Below are 24,955 nucleotides of genomic sequence, written 5' to 3'. Positions count from 1 at the left end.
CATATCCCAACCTGCCCCCCCATATCCCAACCTGCCCCCCCATATCCCAACCTGCCCCTAACCTGCCCCCCCATATCCTAACCTTAGGATTAACCTGCCCCCAACCTACCCCCCTATATCCTCACCTGCCTCCCCGTAACCCAACCTGCCCCCCCTAATCCTAACCTGTCCCCCATTTTCTAACCTTCCCCCAACCTGCCCCTCCGTATCCCATCCTACCCCCCCATTTCCTAACCTACCCCCTCCCTCAAATCGCAACCTACCCACATATCTCATCCTACCCCCCATAACTTCCCAGTTACCCATCCCATCCATTACGTCATACCCCAGTCATCTCTTCTCCTCACACTCTTCCCATATACCCCCTGTCACCCTCGGCCATCATATCCCACCCTCTGCCATCATATCCCCCCCCCCCTCAATTCCCATCCTACTCTGTACATGTCACACTCTAACTGCATCCTATTAACCAATTCGATACTGCCTCCATTACATTTCCCTTTTTACCCCTCTCGGATACCCTCTTCCATTCATCTCTGATACCCATTTAATCCATTTCCCAGTAATACCTCCTTTACATGTTTCCCAGTCACCCCTCTCGGATACTTTATTACAATCACCCTTTCTCTGAGTTATCAGTAGAGTTACCCATTTAACCCACTCAAACCTCTTTCAATCCCTGTGAAATCTTTCCATTCCCCTAAAGTACCATTCACGTTTCATACCCCATAACTGTCCCTTATGCCCAACACTTTATATCCTCCTGCAGTCTGAGCTTGCCCACCTGGCACGCCACCATGTTAAAGTGTATCCCTCTCTGGCGTTGTAACCGCCATGTGGAGTCTGTGGACAAACGACATTGCTCCCTGCAGACTGTGCCAGAGGAGGTATATCGCTACAGCCGGAGTCTGGAGGAGCTACTATTAGATGCCAACCAGCTGCGGGAACTTCCCAAGGTGAGGCTGGAATGACGCTTCTAGTGATTAAATGGCATGTGGACACCTCGCCGTCATGTTTCATCACAGAACGCCCAGATATAATTTGTATAATCACTTGTGTGGGGCATTTAAAGCGAACCGCATTATGCCCAATACAACCGCCTTAGCGGAACGTTGTAAAATGAATGAATTACACTCATTGGATTCATGGGGCAGACGCCCCTCTAACCATCACCCTGTGTGTAGCAGGGATGTACCGGCTGGGTACTGTTCTGATGGAAATGGTACTTTTTACATCCCTGTTGGGCATGCTGGTGGTGCTTGACTTTTGTCTCTGTGCTGCAGGTTTTGTGGCTTGTGATCTCCTATTAAATGACATCCACCCTGTAAGATAATAGAAACATTGCCATTAGCTGCTGGCATGCTAATCCACGTCCTTGTTTTGTTTATTGGAGAGGGCAGCTGCTTAGGAATGTCTATTTTTGGGTCTGGCTGCCAGCTGGTTCGTCCCTTACACCTCAGGTACCTGCCCATCTCCTGGGCCCAGTGTCGGAATCTGGGAACATATGGTAATTCAGTCTGATATTTAGCATGGTCCTTGAGATGGTTTCACAGTCATCTATTGTTACTCGTTAACCTGTTCGCTGCTTAGCTGTCTTTTAAGGGAACAGCTGGCTACGATTGTTTATCGATATCCTTAGACCAAGCAGAGACTAAGACTACCTTCGAAATAGATTTCAGACCCGCTGCCAGTTGTTCGTCCGTTCGGTATCCAGGACATACTTGAAAACTCGAGAAATCCTAATGTATCCTTTCTGATAAAATATTTTATAAATAAATCCACTATCTATCCCACGCTAACGCTCTGGCTGGGGTTAGAAGCTGTAGGACTTGCCGTCATGCTGCCCAATTGTTTATCAGAAAGCGTTGCTTCTGAGTGATGCTGTTATGGTCATCGTAGCCGTTATATCAGCAGTGTATTTGCTCATACTGATTAAAGAGGTATTTTGTCCTGAGTTTTATTTCCTTACGTACTGATTCTGTTAGTTGTCGTGTTCCATTGTCCACCTAGTCAAGAGCTGATTTCAGAGTTTAGTGCCACGCTGTTTAATAAGTTAGAGACAGTTCTTCATGAAGCGATCTAAGGACTGTGACCTGTCTCACGGGTTAGAGAGTCCTACCTGACGTGATCTATTGACAGTGACATGGGTTAGAGACAGTCCTACCTGAAGTGATCTATTGACAGTGACATGTCTCACGGGTTAGAGACAGTCCTACCTGAAGCGATCTATTGACAGTGACATGTCTCACGGGTTAGAGACAGTCCTACCTGAAGCGATCTATTGACAGTGACATGTCTCATGGGTTAGAGACAGTCCTACCTGAAGCGATCTATTGACAGTGACATGTCTCACGGGTTAGAGACAGTCCTACCTGAAGTGATATATTGACAGTGACATGGGTTAGAGACAGTCCTACCTGAAGTGATATATTGACAGTGACATGTCTCACGGGTTAGACAGTCCTACCTGAAGCGATCTATTGACAGTGACATGTCTCACGGGTTAGACAGTCCTACCTGAAGTGATCTTTTGGCAGTGACATGTCTCATGGGTTAGACAGTCCTACCTGAAGCGATCTATTGACAGTGACATGTCTCACGGGTTAGACAGTCCTACCTGAAGCGATCTTTTGGCAGTGACATGTCTCACAGGTTAGACAGTCCTACCTGAAGCGATCTATTGACAGTGACATGTCTCACGGGTTAGACAGTCCTACCTGAAGTGATCTATTGGCAGTGACATGTCTCATGGGTTAGAGACAGTCCTACCTGAAGCGATCTATTGGCAGTGACATGTCTCATGGGTTAGACAGTCCTACCTGAAGCGATCTATTGACAGTGACATGTCTCACAGGTTAGACAGTCCTACCTGAAGCGATCTATTGACAGTGACATGTCTCACGGGTTAGAGACAGTCCTACCTGAAGTGATCTATTGGCAGTGACATGTCTCACGGGTTAGACAGTCCTACCTGAAGTGATCTATTGACAGTGACATGTCTCACAGGTTAGACAGTCCTACCTGAAGCGATCTATTGACAGTGACATGTCTCACGGGTTAGAGACAGTCCTACCTGAAGTGATCTATTGGCAGTGACATGTCTCACGGGTTAGACAGTCCTACCTGAAGCGATCTATTGACAGTGACATGTCTCATGGGTTAGACAGTCCTACCTGAAGTGATCTATTGGCAGTGACATGTCTCACGGGTTAGAGACAGTCCTACCTGAAGCGATCTATTGACAGTGACATGTCTCATGGGTTAGAGACAGTCCTACCTGAAGTGATATATTGACAGTGACATGTCTCATGGGTTAGAGACAGTCCTACCTGAAGTGATCTATTGGCAGTGACATGTCTCACGGGTTAGACAGTCCTACCTGAAGTGATCTATTGACAGTGACATGTCTCATGGGTTAGAGACAGTCCTACCTGAAGTGATCTATTGGCAGTGACATGTCTCACGGGTTAGACAGTCCTACCTGAAGTGATCTATTGACAGTGACATGTCTCACGGGTTAGAGACAGTCCTACCTGAAGTGATCTATTGGCAGTGACATGTCTCACGGGTTAGACAGTCCTACCTGAAGTGATCTATTGGCAGTGACATGTCTCACGGGTTAGACAGTCCTACCTGAAGCGATCTATTGACAGTGACATGTCTCATGGGTTAGACAGTCCTACCTGAAGTGATCTATTGGCAGTGACATGTCTCACGGGTTAGAGACAGTCCTACCTGAAGCGATCTATTGACAGTGACATGTCTCATGGGTTAGAGACAGTCCTACCTGAAGTGATATATTGACAGTGACATGTCTCATGGGTTAGAGACAGTCCTACCTGAAGTGATCTATTGGCAGTGACATGTCTCACGGGTTAGACAGTCCTACCTGAAGTGATCTATTGACAGTGACATGTCTCATGGGTTAGAGACAGTCCTACCTGAAGTGATCTATTGGCAGTGACATGTCTCACGGGTTAGACAGTCCTACCTGAAGTGATCTATTGACAGTGACATGTCTCACGGGTTAGACACAGTCCTACCTGAAGTGATCTATTGGCAGTGACATGTCTCACGGGTTAGACAGTCCTACCTGAAGTGATCTATTGACAGTGACATGTCTCATGGGTTAGAGACAGTCCTACCTGAAGCGATCTATTGACAGTGACATGTCTCACGGGTTAGACAGTCCTACCTGAAGCGATCTATTGACAGTGACATGTCTCACGGGTTAGAGACAGTCCTACCTGAAGTGATATATTGACAGTGACATGTCTCATGGGTTAGAGACAGTCCTACCTGAAGCGATCTATTGACAGTGACATGTCTCACGGGTTAGACAGTCCTACCTGAAGCGATCTATTGACAGCGACATGTCTCACGGGTTAGACAGTCCTACCTGAAGCGATCTATTGACAGTGACATGTCTCATGGGTTAGAGACAGTCCTACCTGAAGTGATCTATTGACAGTGACATGTCTCACGGGTTAGAGACAGTCCTACCTGAAGCGATCTATTGACAGTGACATGTCTCATGGGTTAGAGACAGTCCTACCTGAAGTGATCTATTGACAGTGACATGTCTCACGGGTTAGAGACAGTCCTACCTGAAGTGATCTTTTGGCAGTGACATGTCTCATGGGTTAGACAGTCCTACCTGAAGCGATCTATTGACAGTGACATGTCTCACGGGTTAGAGACAGTCCTACCTGAAGCGATCTATTGACAGTGACATGTCTCATGGGTTAGAGACAGTCCTACCTGAAGTGATCTATTGACAGTGACATGTCTCATGGGTTAGACAGTCCTACCTGAAGCGATCTATTGACAGTGACATGTCTCACGGGTTAGAGACAGTCCTACCTGAAGCGATCTATTGACAGTGACATGTCTCATGGGTTAGAGAGTCCTACCTGAAGCGATCTATTGACAGTGACATGTCTCACGGGTTAGACAGTCCTACCTGAAGTGATCTATTGACAGTGACATGTCTCATGGGTTAGAGACAGTCCTACCTGAAGCGATCTATTGACAGTGACATGTCTCATGGGTTAGAGACAGTCCTACCTGAAGTGATCTATTGGCAGTGACATGTCTCACGGGTTAGAGACAGTCCTACCTGAAGTGATCTATTGACAGTGACATGTCTCATGGGTTAGAGACAGTCCTACCTGAAGTGAACTATTGACAGTGACATGTCTCATGGGTTAGAGAGTCCTACCTGAAGCGATCTATTGACAGTGACATGTCTCACGGGTTAGACAGTCCTCCCTTAAGTGATCTATTGTCAGTGACATGTCTCATGGGTTAGTGACAGTCCTACCTGAAGCGATCTATTGACAGTGACATGTCTCATGGGTTAGAGACAGTCCTACCTGAAGTGATCTATTGGCAGTGACATGTCTCACGGGTTAGAGACAGTCCTACCTGAAGTGATCTATTGACAGTGACATGTCTCACGGGTTAGAGACAGTCCTACCTGAAGTGATCTATTGACAGTGACATGTCTCATGGGTTAGAGACAGTCCTACCTGAAGCGATCTATTGACAGTGACATGTCTCATGGGTTAGAGACAGTCCTACCTGAAGCGATCTATTGACAGTGACATGTCTCACGGGTTAGAGACAGTCCTACCTGAAGCGATCTATTGACAGTGACATGTCTCATGGGTTAGAGACAGTCCTACCTGAAGTGATCTATTGACAGTGACATGTCTCATGGGTTAGAGACAGTCCTACCTGAAGCGATCTATTGACAGTGACATGTCTCATGGGTTAGAGACAGTCCTACCTGAAGCGATCTATTGACAGTGACATGTCTCACGGGTTAGAGACAGTCCTACCTGAAGCGATCTATTGACAGTGACATGTCTCATGGGTTAGAGACAGTCCTACCTGAAGTGATCTATTGACAGTGACATGTCTCATGGGTTAGACAGTCCTACCTGAAGCGATCTATTGACAGTGACATGTCTCACGGGTTAGAGACAGTCCTACCTGAAGCGATCTATTGACAGTGACATGTCTCATGGGTTAGAGAGTCCTACCTGAAGCGATCTATTGACAGTGACATGTCTCACGGGTTAGACAGTCCTACCTGAAGTGATCTATTGACAGTGACATGTCTCATGGGTTAGAGACAGTCCTACCTGAAGCGATCTATTGACAGTGACATGTCTCACGGGTTAGACAGTCCTCCCTTAAGTGATCTATTGTCAGTGACATGTCTCATGGGTTAGTGACAGTCCTACCTGAAGCGATCTATTGACAGTGACATGTCTCATGGGTTAGAGACAGTCCTACCTGAAGTGATCTATTGGCAGTGACATGTCTCACGGGTTAGAGACAGTCCTACCTGAAGTGATCTATTGACAGTGACATGTCTCACGGGTTAGAGACAGTCCTACCTGAAGTGATCTATTGACAGTGACCTGTCTCATGGGTTAGAGACAGTCCTACCTGAAGCGATCTATTGACAGTGACATGTCTCATGGGTTAGAGACAGTCCTACCTGAAGTGATCTATTGGCAGTGACATGTCTCACGGGTTAGAGACAGTCCTACCTGAAGTGATCTATTGACAGTGACATGTCTCATGGGTTAGAGACAGTCCTACCTGAAGCGATCTATTGACAGTGACATGTCTCATGGGTTAGAGACAGTCCTACCTGAAGCGATCTGTTGGCAGTGACATGTCTCACGGGTTAGAGACAGTCCTACCTGAAGTGATCTATTGACAGTGACATGTCTCATGGGTTAGACAGTCCTACCTGAAGTGATCTATTGACAGTGACATGTCTCACGGGTTAGAGACAGTCCTACCTGAAGCGATCTATTGGCAGTGACATGTCTCATGGGTTAGAGACAGTCCTACCTGAAGCGATCTATTGACAGTGACATGTCTCATGGGTTAGACAGTCCTACCTGAAGTGATCTATTGACAGTGACATGTCTCATGGGTTAGAGACAGTCCTACCTGAAGTGATCTATTGGCAGTGACATGTCTCATGGGTTAGAGACAGTCCTACCTGAAGTGATCTATTGGCAGTGACATGTCTCATGGGTTAGAGACAGTCCTACCTGAAGTGATCTATTGGCAGTGACATGTCTCACGGGTTAGAGACAGTCCTACCTGAAGCGATCTATTGGCAGTGACATGTCTCACGGGTTAGAGACAGTCCTACCTGAAGCGATCTATTGACAGTGACATGTCTCATGGGTTAGAGACAGTCCTACCTGAAGCGATCTATTGACAGTGACATGTCTCATGGGTTAGACAGTCCTACCTGAAGTGATCTATTGGCAGTGACATGCTTAAGGTGCACCTGTCATCACTTACATAAGATGGCTTCATTTTAAAGTGTATGACTTGCACTGTGCACCTTTTGCTAGTGCAACGTTATGTCGTCTTGTTTTTACAGGCTGCCTATTGGCATAGCATTAACCTGTGGATGCAGAGCTGGCATCTCATAACTCCTGGCATACACTGACGCCAGGAATTGTAGAAGGCCAGTCAGCTCAGGGCAGTCCGCTCTGCAGCTTTGTGGCCTTCTACAGAAGTTGGAGTAAGAAAAAGTGGGCGCGAGTTAAATATTCCTTTATTGTGTGAACTTGCTGGTCCGGCCATGGTAAGCTGGATATATATCTGTCTGAATGAGATCTGGGATAAAGCCACCAGGTGACAATGGCGTGTGTAGCCAATAGTATCAGATTTAGCCATTGACCTGCATTGAATATTAATGTTAAGGGTTGATAAACACTTTTCAGATTGTGGTTTATTTAATGGACATTGATTCATACGTTTATAATGTATTCATTAAACGAAGCCAGGTGACCGATGGTTCCTGGGGAAATGCCAGTCTGACATGGTGTAAATCAGAGTGGATAATGGGTTATAACCGTGTTTGATATCCTTTCGTTGTATTCATGTGTGCTGCATATTGGCTAACGCTAAATGCAATATTGAGCAGGAATTGCAAGGCTGTTGGTGTACCCCTTAGTCTGCCTGTGCGGTCAGTGTGATGATGGGGGGAGCAGAGAGTCATGTTATACCTCCCATGTTGGGGCGGAGGTGCTAATTGGTTGTAATTATTGAATTCCTGTATTACCGTATATCTCCTGACTTTGCTGCTGTCTGAGAGGCCGAAGGATTTTCATTTTATCCCTATCCTATCTGTAAAAAGCCTGCATCCCCTGTAATATATATTGTATATTGTGTGTATGCACATGCACCTTGGTAATGCAGAGTAGATATTGATTTATCTTTTTTATTTTTCTGCACTGACTGTATTATAATTAATTTCGCTGTGTGGCTGAGAAACTTTCTCTTATCCCTTTAATGTTTCTGTGTATAAATCAAGGTGCAGGCCCTTGGGAACATGGGGTGAGTGGCAAGGTTGGACAGGTACACGTAGAATAGGAGGCCCCCGAGCAGGTATCTGGAGTGGACCTGACTGATAGTATGCCAGGCTCCTTGTATTTCAGAGACTGTGTAAATCAGAATGTGATATGTGTGCATGTTTTAAGAGTGTTTTAAATCCTTTTAGTTGTATTATACCTTTATGTGTATTGACTCTTCAGATAAGTGACTTTACTTTGAAAATTTCAGAGGGATCTAACTCACATACGTTAATACAGGCACGGTGTGTTTAGTGTGTGGAGCCCATGTAATGCACCCACAACTGCCACCTAATTACCAGGTGCCATGTCCTGACCGTTCTGTATACACAGTCTGAGAAGTCCAGTGTATTTCTGGTACTGACTGTTCTGTATACACAATATGTGCACGGTGTGTGAGAAGTCCAGTGTATTTTTGGTACTGACCGTTCTGTATACACAATATGTGCACGGTCTGTGAGAAGTCCAGTGTATTTCTGGTACTGACCGTTCTGTATGCACAATATGTGCACGGTCTGTGAGAAGTCCAGTGTATTTCTGGTACTGACCGTTCTGTATACACAATATGTGCACGGTCTGTGAGAAGTCCAGTGTATTTCTGGTACTGACCGTTCTGTATGCACAATATGTGCACGGTCTGTGAGAAGTCCAGTGTATTTCTGGTACTGACCGTTCTGTATACACAATATGTGCGCAGTCTGTGAGAAGTCCAGTGTATTTCTGGTACTGACCGTTCTGTATACACAATATGTGCACGGTCTGTGAGAAGTCCAGTGTATTTCTGGTACTGATCGTTCTTTATACACAATATGTGCACGGTCTGTGAGAAGTCCAGTGTATTTCTGGTACTGACCGTTCTGTATACACACTATGTGCACAGTCTGTGAGAAGTCCAGTGTATTTCTGGTACTGATTGTTCTGTATACACAATATGTGCACGGTCTGTGAGAAGTCCAGTGTATTTCTGGTACTGACCGTTCTGTATGCACAATATGTGCACGGTCTGTGAGAAGTCCAGTGTATTTCTGGTACTGACCGTTCTGTATGCACAATATGTGCACGGTCTGTGAGAAGTCCAGTGTATTTCTGGTACTGACCGTTCTGTATACACAATATGTGCGCAGTCTGTGAGAAGTCCAGTGTATTTCTGGTACTGACCGTTCTGTATACACAATATGTGCACGGTCTGTGAGAAGTCCAGTGTATTTCTGGTACTGATCGTTCTTTATACACAATATGTGCACGGTCTGTGAGAAGTCCAGTGTATTTCTGGTACTGACCGTTCTGTATACACACTATGTGCACAGTCTGTGAGAAGTCCAGTGTATTTCTGGTACTGACCGTTCTGTATACACAATATGTGCACGGTCTGTGAGAAGTCCAGTGTATTTCTGGTACTGACCGTTCTGTATACACAATATGTGCACGGTCTGTGAGAAGTCCAGTGTATTTCTGGTACTGACCGTTCTGTATACACAATATGTGCACGGTCTGTGAGAAGTCCAGTGTATTTCTGGTACTGACCGTTCTGTATACACAATATGTGCACGGTCTGTGAGAAGTCCAGTGTATTTCTGGTACTGACCGTTCTGTATACACAATATGTGCACGGTCTGTGAGAAGTCCAGTGTATTTCTGGTACTGACCGTTCTGTATACACAATATGTGCGCAGTCTGTGAGAAGTCCAGTGTATTTCTGGTACTGACCGTTCTGTATACACAATATGTGCACGGTCTGTGAGAAGTCCAGTGTATTTCTGGTACTGATCGTTCTTTATACACAATATGTGCACGGTCTGTGAGAAGTCCAGTGTATTTCTGGTACTGACCGTTCTGTATACACACTATGTGCACAGTCTGTGAGAAGTCCAGTGTATTTCTGGTACTGACCGTTCTGTATACACAATATGTGCACGGTCTGTGAGAAGTCCAGTGTATTTCTGGTACTGACCGTTCTGTATACACAATATGTGCACGGTCTGTGAGAAGTCCAGTGTATTTCTGGTACTGACCGTTCTGTATACACAATATGTGCACGGTCTGTGAGAAGTCCAGTGTATTTCTGGTACTGACCGTTCTGTATACACAATATGTGCACGGTCTGTGAGAAGTCCAGTGTATTTCTGGTACTGACCGTTCTGTATACACAATATGTGCACGGTCTGTGAGAAGTCCAGTGTATTTCTGGTACTGACCGTTCTGTATACACAATATGTGCACGGTCTGTGAGAAGTCCAGTGTATTTCTGGTACTGACCGTTCTGTATACACAATATGTGCACGGTCTGTGAGAAGTCCAGTGTATTTCTGGTACTGACCGTTCTGTATACACAATATGTGCACGGTCTGTGAGAAGTCCAGTGTATTTCTGGTACTGACCATTCTGTATACACAATATGTGCACGGTCTGTGAGAAGTCCAGTGTATTTCTGGTACTGGTCGTTCTGTATACACAATATGTGCACAGTCTGTGAGAAGTCCAGTGTATTTCTGGTACTGACCGTTCTGTATACACAATATGTGCACGGTCTGTGAGAAGTCCAGTGTATTTCTGGTACTGACCGTTCTGTATACACAATATGTGCACGGTCTGTGAGAAGTCCAGTGTATTTCTGGTACTGACCGTTCTGTATACACAATATGTGCACGGTCTGTGAGAAGTCCAGTGTATTTCTGGTACTGACCGTTCTGTATACACAATATGTGCACGGTCTGTGAGAAGTCCAGTGTATTTCTGGTAATGGTCGTTCTGTATACACAATATGTGCACAGTCTGTGAGAAGTCCAGTGTATTTCTGGTACTGACCATTCTGTGTGCACAGTCTGTGAGAAGTCCAGTGTATTTCTGGTACTGACCGTTCTGTATACACAATATGTGCACAGTCTGTGAGAAGTCCAGTGTATTTCTGGTACTGACCGTTCTGTATACACAATATGTGCACAGTCTGTGAGAAGTCCAGTGTATTTCTGGTACTGACCGTTCTGTATGCACAATATGTGCACGATCTGTGAGAAGTCCAGTGTATTTCTGGTACTGATCGTTCTTTATACACAATATGTGCACGGTCTGTGAGAAGTCCAGTGTATTTCTGGTACTGACCGTTCTGTATACACAATATGTGCACGGTCTGTGAGAAGTCCAGTGTATTTCTGGTACTGACCATTCTGTGTGCACAGTCTGTGAGAAGTCCAGTGTATTTCTGGTACTGACCGTTCTGTATACACAATATGTGCACGGTCTGTGAGAAGTCCAGTGTATTTCTGGTACTGATCGTTCTGTATACACAATATGTGCACGGTCTGTGAGAAGTCCAGTGTATTTCTGGTACTGACCGTTCTGTATACACAATATGTGCACGGTCTGTGAGAAGTCCAGTGTATTTCTGGTACTGACCATTCTGTATACACAATATGTGCACGGTCTGTGAGAAGTCCAGTGTATTTCTGGTACTGGTCGTTCTGTATACACAATATGTGCACAGTCTGTGAGAAGTCCAGTGTATTTCTGGTACTGACCGTTCTGTATACACAATATGTGCACGGTCTGTGAGAAGTCCAGTGTATTTCTGGTACTGACCGTTCTGTATACACAATATGTGCACGGTCTGTGAGAAGTCCAGTGTATTTCTGGTAATGGTCGTTCTGTATACACAATATGTGCACAGTCTGTGAGAAGTCCAGTGTATTTCTGGTACTGACCGTTCTGTATGCACAATATGTGCACGATCTGTGAGAAGTCCAGTGTATTTCTGGTACTGATCGTTCTTTATACACAATATGTGCACGGTCTGTGAGAAGTCCAGTGGATTTCTGGTACTGACCGTTCTGTATACACAATATGTGCACGGTCTGTGAGAAGTCCAGTGTATTTCTGGTACTGACCGTTCTGTATACACAATATGTGCACGGTCTGTGAGAAGTCCAGTGTATTTCTGGTACTGACCATTCTGTATACACAATATGTGCACGGTCTGTGAGAAGTCCAGTGTATTTCTGGTACTGGTCGTTCTGTATACACAATATGTGCACAGTCTGTGAGAAGTCCAGTGTATTTCTGGTACTGACCGTTCTGTATACACAATATGTGCACGGTCTGTGAGAAGTCCAGTGTATTTCTGGTACTGACCGTTCTGTATACACAATATGTGCACGGTCTGTGAGAAGTCCAGTGTATTTCTGGTAATGGTCGTTCTGTATACACAATATGTGCACAGTCTGTGAGAAGTCCAGTGTATTTCTGGTACTGACCATTCTGTGTGCACAGTCTGTGAGAAGTCCAGTGTATTTCTGGTACTGACCGTTCTGTATACACAATATGTGCACGGTCTGTGAGAAGTCCAGTGTATTTCTGGTACTGACCGTTCTGTATACACAATATGTGCACAGTCTGTGAGAAGTCCAGTGTATTTCTGGTACTGACCATTCTGTGTGCACAGTCTGTGAGAAGTCCAGTGTATTTCTGGTACTGACCGTTCTGTATACACAATATGTGCACGGTCTGTGAGAAGTCCAGTGTATTTCTGGTACTGACCATTCTGTATACACAATATGTGCACGGTCTGTGAGAAGTCCAGTGTATTTCTGGTAATGGTCGTTCTGTATACACAATATGTGCACAGTCTGTGAGAAGTCCAGTGTATTTCTGGTACTGACCATTCTGTGTGCACAGTCTGTGAGAAGTCCAGTGTATTTCTGGTACTGACCGTTCTGTATACACAATATGTGCACGGTCTGTGAGAAGTCCAGTGTATTTCTGGTACTGACCATTCTGTGTGCACAGTCTGTGAGAAGTCCAGTGTATTTCTGGTACTGACCGTTCTGTATACACAATATGTGCACGGTCTGTGAGAAGTCCAGTGTATTTCTGGTAATGGTCGTTCTGTATACACAATATGTGCACAGTCTGTGAGAAGTCCAGTGTATTTCTGGTACTGACCATTCTGTGTGCACAGTCTGTGAGAAGTCCAGTGTATTTCTGGTACTGACCGTTCTGTATACACAATATGTGCACGGTCTGTGAGAAGTCCAGTGTATTTCTGGTACTGACCGTTCTGTATACACAATATGTGCACAGTCTGTGAGAAGTCCAGTGTATTTCTGGTACTGACCATTCTGTGTGCACAGTCTGTGAGAAGTCCAGTGTATTTCTGGTACTGACCGTTCTGTATACACAATATGTGCACGGTCTGTGAGAAGTCCAGTGTATTTCTGGTACTGACCGTTCTGTATACACAATATGTGCACGGTCTGTGAGAAGTCCAGTGTATTTCTGGTAATGGTCGTTCTGTATACACAATATGTGCACAGTCTGTGAGAAGTCCAGTGTATTTCTGGTACTGACCATTCTGTGTGCACAGTCTGTGAGAAGTCCAGTGTATTTCTGGTACTGACCGTTCTGTATACACAATATGTGCACGGTCTGTGAGAAGTCCAGTGTATTTCTGGTACTGACCGTTCTGTATACACAATATGTGCACAGTCTGTGAGAAGTCCAGTGTATTTCTGGTACTGACCATTCTGTGTGCACAGTCTGTGAGAAGTCCAGTGTATTTCTGGTACTGACCGTTCTGTATACACAATATGTGCACAGTCTGTGAGAAGTCCAGTGTATTTCTGGTACTGACCGTTCTGTATACACAATATGTGCACAGTCTGTGAGAAGTCCAGTGTATTTCTGGTACTGACCGTTCTGTATGCACAATATGTGCACGATCTGTGAGAAGTCCAGTGTATTTCTGGTACTGACCGTTCTGTATACACAATATGTGCACGGTCTGTGAGAAGTCCAGTGTATTTCTGGTACTGACCGTTCTGTATACACAATATGTGCACGGTCTGTGAGAAGTCCAGTGTATTTCTGGTACTGATCGTTCTTTATACACAATATGTGCACGGTCTGTGAGAAGTCCAGTGTATTTCTGGTACTGACCGTTCTGTATACACAATATGTGCACGGTCTGTGAGAAGTCCAGTGTATTTCTGGTACTGACCATTCTGTATACACAATATGTGCACAGTCTGTGAGAAGTCCAGTGTATTTCTGGTACTGAACGTTCTGTATACACAATATGTGCACAGTCTGTGAGAAGTCCAGTGTATTTCTGGTACTGACCGTTCTGTATGCACAATATGTGCACGATCTGTGAGAAGTCCAGTGTATTTCTGGTACTGATCGTTCTTTATACACAATATGTGCACGGTCTGTGAGAAGTCCAGTGTATTTCTGGTACTGACCGTTCTGTATACACAATATGTGCACGGTCTGTGAGAAGTCCAGTGTATTTCTGGTACTGACCATTCTGTATACACAATATGTGCACGGTCTGTGAGAAGTCCAGTGTATTTCTGGTACTGGTCGTTCTGTATACACAATATGTGCGCAGTCTGTGAGAAGTCCAGTGTATTTCTGGTACTGACCGTTCTGTATACACAATATGTGCACGGTCTGTGAGAAGTCCAGTGTATTTCTGGTACTGACCGTTCTGTATGCACAATATGTGCACGATCCGTGAGAAGTCCAGTGTATTTCTGGTACTGATCGTTCTTTATACACAATATGTGCACGGTCTGTGAGAAGTCCAGTGTATTTCTGGTACTGACCGTTCTGTATAAACAATATGTGCACAGTCTGTGAGTAGCGTGCTGTGTTGGTGTGTGTGTGTGATTAGCGCTGTGTGTGATTAGCGGTGTGTGTGTGATTAGCGCGGTGTTTGGCTGTGTGTGTGTAATTAGCGCTGTGTTTGGCTGTGTGTGTGATTAGCGCTGTGTGTGTGATTAGCGCTGTGTGTGTGATTAGCGCTGTGTGTGATTAGCGATGTGTGTGTAATTAGCGTGGTGTTTGGCTGTGTGTTGCTGTGTGTGTGTGATTAGCTCTGTGTGTTGCTGTGTGTGTGATTAGCGCGGTGTTTGGCTGTGTGTGTGAATAGCGCGGTGTTTGGCTGTGTGTTACTGTATGTGTGTGATTAGCGCTGTGTTTCACAGAATAGGAATATTTTAAAATATTTAAATAGGAAACAAACGTCCTGTTCTTGGGATCGAGGAATCTCTGTCTTCCTGGAATGCACTCCCACACTCTGGTCCCTGCAATATCCTCCCTGCTGTGGGTTGGTGCCAGTCTACTTTACAAATGACAGGTAATCCTATCTCTTCATCTAAACATTCACAGTGATTTACATGGAATGAAGGCTCAGAATTAAAGGGCTTCTAAGCACCAAAACAACTAACGTAACTGGAAAGGTTAGGGTGCACTCTGTCCACCTGCCTAGATTGGATTATAAAATCAAACCGTGATAAGCCAGCTTTCCATCGGGGCCCAGAGATTTGTCCCAATCAAACAAGAGGGGAGAGAGGCAAGCTCTGTGCAAGCGCTCTGCAGTGTGGCTCCCTCTGTCATGAGTGCATCACAGGCACATTGCACGGCATATTCCAGAATTGGAGGCTCCTGATTGGTGGAGTGATTCAAAGGGAATGTATAAAATACAGAAAATATTCGATAAATTGTTATGCTTTTTTCACGTGATGATCTGTTTTCTTTTAACTGTGTATTATAGTTTTAAGAATGGACATAAATCCTGACACAGCCAGGTACACACATTGCATTGAAGGAGAAATGAAAACATGAAAACTCTTCGGTTCCCTCGCCTCCATAGCCCAGCTCACTCTCTCTCCGGTTCCCTCGCCTCCATAGCCCAGCTCTCTCTCTCTCTCTCTCTCTCTCTCTCTCTCTCGTTCCCTCGCCTTCATAGCCCAGCTCACTCTCTCTCTGTCTCCGATTCCCTCGCCTCCATAGCCCAGCTCACTCTCTCTCTTCGGTTCCCTCGCCTCCATAGCCCAGCTCACTCTCTCTCTCCGGTTCCCTCGCCTCCATAGCCCAGCTCACTCTCTCTCTCTCCGGTTCCCTCGCCTCCATAGCCCAGCTCACTCTCTCTCTCCGGTTCCCTCGCCTCCATAGCCCAGCTCACTCTCTCTCTCTCCGGTTCCCTCGCCTCCATAGCCCAGCTCACTCTCTCTCTCCGGTTCCCTCGCCTCCATAGCCCAGCTCTCTCTCTCTCTCTCTCTCTCTCTCTCTCTCTCTCGTTCCCTCGCCTCCATAGCCCAGCTCTCTCTCTCTCTCTCTCTCTCTCTCTCCGGTTCCCTCACCTCCATAGCCCAGCTCTCTCTCTCTCTCTCTCTCTGGTTCCCTCGCCTCCATAGCCCAGCTCACTCTCTCTCTCTGGTTCCCTCGCCTCCATAGCCCAGCTCACTCTCTCTCTCTCTCTCCGGCTCCCTTGCCTCCATAGCCCAGCTCTCTCTCTCTCTCTCTCTCTCTCTCTCTCTCTGGTTCCCTCGCCTACATAGCCCAGCTCAAACTCTCTCTCTCTCTCTCTCTCTCTCTCCGGTTCCCTCGCCTCCATAGCCCAGCTCACTCTCTCTCTACGGTTCCCTCGCCTCCATAGCCCAGCTCACTCTTTCTCTTCGGTTCCCTCGCCTCCATAGCCCAGCTCACTCTCTCTCTCTCCGGTTCCCTCGCCTTCATAGCCCAGCTCACTCTCTCTCTTCGGTTCCCTCGCCTCCATAGCCCAGCTCTCTCTCTCTCTCTGTCTCTGTCTCTCCGGTTCCCTCGCCTCCATAGCCCAGCTCAGTTTCTCTCTTCGGTTCCCTCGCCTCCATAGCCCAGCTCACTCTCTGTCTCTCCGGTTCCCTCGCCAACATAGCCCAGCTCACTCTCTGTCTCTCCGGTTCCCTCGCCAACATAGCCCAGCTCACTCTCTGTCTCTCCGGTTCCCTCGCCAACATAGCCCAGCTCACTCTCTGTCTCTCCGGTTCCCTCGCCAACATAGCCCAGCTCACTCTCTGTCTCTCCGGTTCCCTCGCCAACATAGCCCAGCTCACTCTCTCTCTCTCTGGTTCCCTCGCCTCCATAGCCCAGCTCACTCTCTCTCTCTCCGGTTCCCTCGCCTCCATAGCCCAGCTCACTCTCTCTCTCCGGTTCCCTCGCCTCCATAGCCCAGCTCAATCTTTCTCTTCGGTTCCCTCGCCTCCATAGCCCAGCTCACTCTCTCTCTCCGGTTCCCTCGCCTCCATAGCCCAGCTCACACTCTCTCTTCGGTTCCCTCGCCTCCATAGCCCAGCTCTCTCTCTCTCTCTCTCTGTCTCTCTCTCTCTCTGTCTCTCTCTCTCTCTCTCTGTCTCTCTCTGTCTCTCTCTGTCTCTCTGTCTCTCTGTCTCTCTCTGTCTCTCTCTGTCTCTCTGTCTCTCTCTCTGTCTCTGTCTCTCTCTCTCTCTCTGTCTCTCTCTCTCTCTCTCTCTCTCTCTGTCTCTCTCTCTCTCTCCGGTTCCCTCGCCTCCATAGCCCAGCTCACTCTGTCTCTCCGGTTCCCTCGCCTCCATAGCCCAGCTCACTCTGTCTCTCCGGTTCCCTCGCCTCCATAGCCCAGCTCACTCTCTGTCTCTCCGGTTCCCTCGCCAACATAGCCCAGCTCACTCTCTCTCTCTCTCTCTCTCCGGTTCCCTCGCCTTCATAGCCCAGCTCACTCTCTCTCTTCGGTTCCCTCACCTCCATAGCCCAGCTTAATGTCTCTCCAGTTTTTTTTTTTTAACCCCTTAAGGACCAATCTTCTGGAATAAAAGGGAATCATGACATGTCACACATGTCATGTGTCCTTAAGGGGTTAAACTAACAAAGCTTTCTTTTCAGCAACAAAAATACAATTCTTAAAGAGACCATAGTCACCCAGATCACTTCATCTCATTGAAGTAGTCTGGGTGGAGTGTGACACACTTAGTCCTTCAATGTAAATCATTGCAGTTTTGGGAGTTATCAATCAGAGAGCCACTAGAGGAACTTTGTGAATGTTAACAGACTCTAGGTCACCTAAATGACACTGGACGTCCTAATGCTGTGCATGAAGGACATCTAGCGTAATTGAAATCCACGTAAGAAAACATTGAGGCAGTGCTTTCCTACTGGGAGGGCTTAATGTGTTCGCTTTAATAGGACACTATAGTCACCAGAACCACTACAGCTGAATGTACTGAATCTGGTTTCTATAGCCTGTCGCTCGCTGACACAGGCACGCTCGCTGACTGACTGGCACGGCCACACACATTTCCTCACATGCTCACAAATTTGTATTTTTTTTTTTTAAATTCAAGTATATGCAGCCGACCTATCTTTGGGAGAGCTGGAGTGGATCGTTTCCTTGGGGCCCAGTGTGGCTGCTCTGATAATTTCCCGGTATAACTGCTGGGCGTGCGAGGATGAGTTTCTCATATTGTTTTCCAACATATACTTAATAATTACAAATAAAAATAAATCTGTTTTCTTTCAATAGTTGATTTAAGTATATTAAATTTTTTTCCCTGTGACAGTTGTCCTCTAATTTAAAATATATACATGTATCTACCACAATATAAACTTGTATCTACCACTCTTGTGGACTGGGTACAAGTACCATTCTTGCATTTTCATATTGATTGTTCAACCAAGCTGGACAAATACCTGCTGGCTCTCACCTAAATCTGAACAGTTTGGACTACAGCCCCCTCAATGCTCTTACAACTATAATACTGGCAAAGCATCAATGGACACAACATCAGGGGAACCGAAGGTGGCCTATACCTGGCCCTGCACCCCAGAAAGATATAGCCATATTCTGATCATAACTCATTGAGTTTTATTTATATTTGGTGTTATGTATCTACTGTATGAGTACAGATATGGGCTCTGCTGAGAGTTTAGTGCTTTCATGGTGTCTTCGGTAGAACAATTTTTAATTACAGTAGCCTAAAAAATAATATATTACATTATCTATCTCCAGCACATAGTAGCTGGGTGCAAGTTAGCAGAAACAGCATACACTGAGAGGCACAACCAAGCAGTGATGTATCTTGGATTTGTGCTGCCCTAGACATGAATACATTCAGGCACCCCCTAATCCAAATTTGCACGACCACTTCGTGTCAAGGACACTTTTTTGTCTGACAGACGCACACCCTCATTGACACATGCACTTAACTACACTCACTGACAGGTACAGCCATTGGCGCACACACACTGTTTAAACAACCCACACTTTTACTGACACACACACACACACCAACTCACTGACAGGCACACACATTTAGATACACATACTCTGACATACACTCACTGAAAGACACACTGACAAAAACATCCTCACTGATTTGACACACACTGACAGCTACACACTGACAGCTACACACACACACACACACACACACACACACACACACTGACAGCTACACACACTCACACACTTTCTCATACACTCACCATTGCTGGGCTGCTGGCTGGGCAGACAGATTCCTGGGACTGCTAGCTTGGGTGGGCAAGCAAACGCTTAAGGAAGGTGGCGAGGGAACTGAGCTCTTCCTACTCTGCTCCCTCACTCCGCCAGGTCCGGAGTGACGTCATATTCCGGCATCATAGAGGGGCGCGCAAGGGTGCAGGAAGAGCTCAGGGGACTGAGCCGGCCACCTCTTGCTCCCCCCCATAACGTGAGGCAAACAAAGCACTTGCCTGCGCACTTAAGGGGGCGTTTTTTGCCGCCTTCCTGAAAGTGGTGCACTAGGCAAATGCCTTGTTTGCCTCGCGGCAAATACAGCCCTGCAACCAAGTGCTGGGATTGTGTACCAAAACATCTGTACAGAATATGGATGGGACCTGACTAAATCCAGGTGGTAGATTCCACAAAGGATTGTTGAGGAGGACAGTGCTAAGATCCTGTGGGACTTGCAGATCCAGACCGACAATTACTGGCCAACCAGCCTGACATAGTGATGATAGACAAGGAACGAAAGACTGCAGTGGTGGCATATGTGGCAATGCCAAGTGACTATAACATCAGGAAGAAGGAACATGAGAATATAGAGAAATAGCAAGGACTGAAAAAGAGCTAGAAAGGATGTGCAAAGTGAAGGCAGTAGTAGTCCTAGTTTTGATAGAACCTTTTGGGACAGTGTTCCAGGTGGAACATCTGAGATCATTGTCCAGAGAAGTGCTGTTCTAGGAACAGCTAAGATACTGCGTGGAACCCTCAGACTCCCAGGCCTCTTGTAGAGGACTATATATACCACTCAGGAGGGGTTAGAAAAACAATTCTACTGTATATACTCATTTTTTAATATTAGTGGTATACATCTAAAATAAACTAGAGACAATGCTAGTTTCATAAAGCGGTCATGTTTCATGCTGCAGGCCTGCAGCAGGTGGTGGGACTGTACCTGATTGTGACGGGATAAGGCCATTATAAGACAGAGCTGCATTGTTTTGCTTTGTAGTGGGTGTAACTCCCTGTGTGAGCCCAGCTCGCTCACAGCCGGTGAATTAAACATGATGAGGGTGTGATCCTCTGGTTTGTTCTGTGCCACACAAGATTGGTAGAATACATGGCATCACTTGGCTCTAGGGCACTACGGGCACAGATAACATCTCCAGGGGTATGCCCTGCAGTTTGTAGGGTTAATGAGGAAGGCTGAGTGTGCCTGTCACAATAACCAATACCCAGCAGTGTGCTGGCTGAGTATGATTGAAGTTTTTTTACAATTGCAAAAATAAGCTCAATGGCTATCCAGGCTGTGACAGTAGAAGGTCCCCAGTCCAATAGCAAGGGGTGGGTTAATCGTGGCAGTGTCCATACTCCACCCTGCAGCACTGTGTGTGGTGATCAGACCTTTCCAATGGCCTTCCTTGTGTTCTCCCCTCTCCCAGCTGTTCCCCAGACCGCATGTGAACTCCAAATACCTGGCATAATTCTGGGACACAGCTCTGGTACCTTCATTGAAATTATAATCTGTTTACCCATACTTCACAGAGAAACAAATTTACTATTAGTGGATCAGCTTCTGCAGCAAAATATCTCCTTTCTTCTAATCTTTCTTTATGACACACTTAAAGTATACATGTCAATCAAATGCATTATAATCACAAATGGTTTCTCTGTCATTTGAAGTTTCTTTCAAGTTGACAATTGCTAGAACTTGGAGCTTAGAAAACAGTCTACAAAGTACAACATAAACTAGCTTTTAATGAAACAAATCTGTACAGTGCATTAAAACCACATTAAACGGTTACTCAATCCACCATGACCACTGCAGTGGTTTGGGAGTCTGAATGTGCAGTTATTTGTAATTGTGTGTTGGTGCAAGTTGCACCCCCAGCAAACTGGATTTAGGCAGCCTAGAATTCTGATCTGGATCTCATACCCTTCGTTCTGTGCATATTTTACGTCTTATGAACACACACTGCATGCTGCGGACAGACTTAAAAATCTTCCACCTTGCAGCCAGAATACCTACATTTCTGGTATATTTTTTTACCATCTTAAAACAAGATATGTTTTATTCACTGGCTGCTTTACGTATCCTCTCTTAGAAATAGACCCCATTAATCCCGCTACGGAATCTATTGGCGCTATATAAATGCCTTTAATAATAACAGCAATGCTGGCACATTAGATGTCCTGACAAAGTCTCCACCCAAACCCCCAGATTAGAGTTAAATGTTTAACTCTCTAAATAGAGGCTTCACACCTTAATAAATCTGTCACGTCCTCTGTCCTGAATGGGGGGTGCATGTTGCTAAATTTGTTGAAACAGAATTAAAGCTAACCTATATTTCATCCCCCCCCCCCCCCCCGTTTTAAAAAGAATTCCGCATGGTCGGAGCAGTGTAGCTTTGTAGTCCTGGCTATGTGGAGATTGTCCGAACCCCATAACGGAGTAAGGAGAGTTTAATATCACATCGGCTGCTTGACAAGAGGGCTCAACTTCATGCTGCAAAAACTCTCCACTTGCCAACATGTGTGAATGTTAATATGAATACCACCAAACTTGTATTTATATAAATGTTCTATTGGATCAGGTCCAATTCTGCTCGTCTCATGTAGAGCACATTGTTGTTTTTTTCCAATTTTTTATTTTTAGGCAGTTGTACTACTTTAGGAGGTTTCCCATTTAGGGGATCGTACTGCTTCAGGGGGTCTCTCAGGTGGATCGTACTGCTTTACGGGATCTCTCATTCAGGTGGATCGTACTGCTTTAGGAGGTTTCTCATTTAAGGGGATCGTACTGCTTCAGGGGGTCTCTCAGGTGGATTGTACTGCTTCAGGGGGTCTCTCAGGTGGATTGTACTGCTTCAGGGGGTCTCTCAGGTGGATCGTACTACTTTAGGGGGTCTCTCAGGTGGATCGTACTGCTTAAGGGGGGTCTCTCAGGTGGATTGTACTGCTTAAGGGGGTCTCTCAGGTGGATCGTACTGCTTAAGGGGGTCTCTCAGGTGGATCGTACTGCTTAAGGGGGTCTCTCATTTAGGTGGATCGTACTGCTTTAGGGGGTCTCTCATTCAGGTGGATCGTACTGCTTTAGGAGGTTTCTCATTTAAGGGGATCGTACTGCTTCAGGGGGTCTCTCAGGTGGATCGTACTACTTTAGGGGGTCTCTCAGGTGGATTGTACTGCTTAAGGGGGTCTCTCAGGTGGATCGTACTGCTTAAGGGGGTCTCTCAGGTGGATCGTACTACTTAAGGGGGTCTCTCAGGTGGATCGTACTGCTTAAGGGGGTCTCTCATTTAGGTGGATCGTACTGCTTTAGGGGGTCTCTCATTCAGGTGGATCGTACTGCTTTAGGGGGTCTCTCATTCAGGTGGATCGTACTGCTTTAGGGGGTCTCTCATTCAAGGGGATTGTACTGCTTTAAGGGGTCTCTCATTCACGTGGATCGTACTGCTTTAGGGGATCTCTCATTCAGGGGGATCGTACTGCTTTAGGAGGTCTTTTATTCAGGTGGATCGTGCTGCTTTAGGGGGTCTTTTATTCAGGTGGATCATACTGCTTTAGAGGGGTCTTTTATTCAGGGGGATCGTACTGCTTTAGGGGGTCTCTCATTCAGGGGGATTGTACTGCTTTTAGGGGGTCTCTCATTAAGGGGGATCGTACTGCTTTAGAGGTTCTCAAATTCAGGGGGATCGTACTGCTTTAGGTGGTCTCTCATTCTGGGGGATCGTACTGCTTTAGGTGATCTCTCATTTAGGTGGATCGTACTGCTTTAGGGGGTCTCTCATTCAGGGTGATTGTACTGCTTTAGGGCATCTCTCATTAAGGTGGATCGTGCTGCATTGGGGGGCCTCTCAGGGGTGGATCGTGCTGCATTGGGGGGCCTCTCAGGGGGGGATTGTACTGCATTGGGGGGCCTCTCAGGGGGATCGTACTGCATTGGGGGGCCTCTCAGGGGGATCGTACTGCATTGGGGGGCCTCTCAGGGGGATCGTACTGCATTGGGGGGCCTCTCAGGGGGATCGTACTGCATTGGGGGGCCTCTCAGGGGGATCGTACTGCATTGGGGGGCCTCTCAGGGGGATCGTACTGCATTGGGGGGCCTCTCAGGGGGATCGTACTGCATTGGGGGGCCTCTCAGGGGGATCGTACTGCATTGGGGGGCCTCTCAGGGGGATCGTACTGCATTGGGGGGCCTCTCAGGGGGATCGTACTGCATTGGGGGGCCTCTCAGGGGGATCGTACTGCATTGGGGGGCCTCTCAGGGGGATCGTACTGCATTGGGGGGCCTCTCAGGGGGATCGTACTGCATTGGGGGGGCCTCTCAGGGGGATCGTACTGCATTGGGGGGGCCTCTAAGGGGGATCGTACTGCATTGGGGGGCCTCTCAGGGGGATCGTACTGCATTGGGGGGGCCTCTCAGGGGGATCGTACTGCATTGGGGGGCCTCTCAGGGGGATCGTACTGCATTGGGGGGGCCTCTCAGGGGGATCGTACTGCATTGGGGGGCCTCTCAGGGGGATCGTACTGCATTGGGGGGCCTCTCAGGGGGATCGTACTGCATTGGGGGGCCTCTCAGGGGGATCGTACTGCATTGGGGGGCCTCTCAGGGGGATCGTACTGCATTGGGGGGCCTCTCAGGGGGATCGTACTGCATTGGGGGGCCTCTCAGGGGGATCGTACTGCATTGGGGGGTGTTACAAATCGCTATTTGTAACTGGCCCTTTAAATGAGAAATTGCCCTGCTTCCCTGGATTGTGGAGAAGCATGTTTGCCAGCCTCCTGCCTCATGACTATGGCCCCTGGAAGATTGTGCTCCTGAAAACTTATTAACATTTATTGGGTGTGTATGGCCCTTTAAGAACCGTCTGGGGACATATTGTGACTTTGCTGAACAATGCCCCTTTAAGACTATGTCCCCAGACCGGTAAAATAACTTGTTCCTGGCTTTCCCCCACTTGGTTCAGTAAATAGGGCTTACTGAACCAAGTACCACACAGGCGGACCACCCAGAAGCTAAAGTGTGCAGGCAATTTACCTCCCAGGCTGTGAGGTTACTGCCGGTCAATTGCACGTGGCGGCGGCCATCTTGGTTTCCTCGAATGCGGTCAGCGGTGTATGCTAAAGATTCTGTGGAACCAAAATCGGCTACACATTCTGCCGAACACCGCTGACCCTTACCTTCTCCCATACGGAACTTGCAGCTCCAGAGACTAAGTCCCGTTCGAAATGGGACTTAGTCGTTTTTCGGCATGAAATTGACCGGCCGCACAGCCCAAATCTATGG

General features: G+C 46.7%; 1 protein-coding gene across 1 annotated transcript in view; it reads left to right on the top strand.

Annotated features, from left to right (window-relative positions):
• Positions 1-419: 419 nt before the first annotated feature.
• The window catches only part of SCRIB (scribble planar cell polarity protein), a 195,589-nt gene continuing 171,053 nt past the window's right edge, over positions 420-24,955 (top strand). Inside the window, exon 1 of the mRNA XM_063450950.1 lies at positions 420-956. Coding sequence (XP_063307020.1) covers positions 798-956 — 159 coding nt within the window. The 5' untranslated portion in view covers positions 420-797. The remainder of the gene's footprint in view (positions 957-24,955) is intronic.

Source organism: Pelobates fuscus, chromosome 4 (genome assembly GCF_036172605.1).
Source record: "Pelobates fuscus isolate aPelFus1 chromosome 4, aPelFus1.pri, whole genome shotgun sequence".
Lineage (NCBI taxonomy): Eukaryota > Metazoa > Chordata > Amphibia > Anura > Pelobatidae > Pelobates > Pelobates fuscus.
Note: the sequence above shows the minus strand (reverse complement) of the source record. Positions and strands in the feature narration are given on the sequence as shown.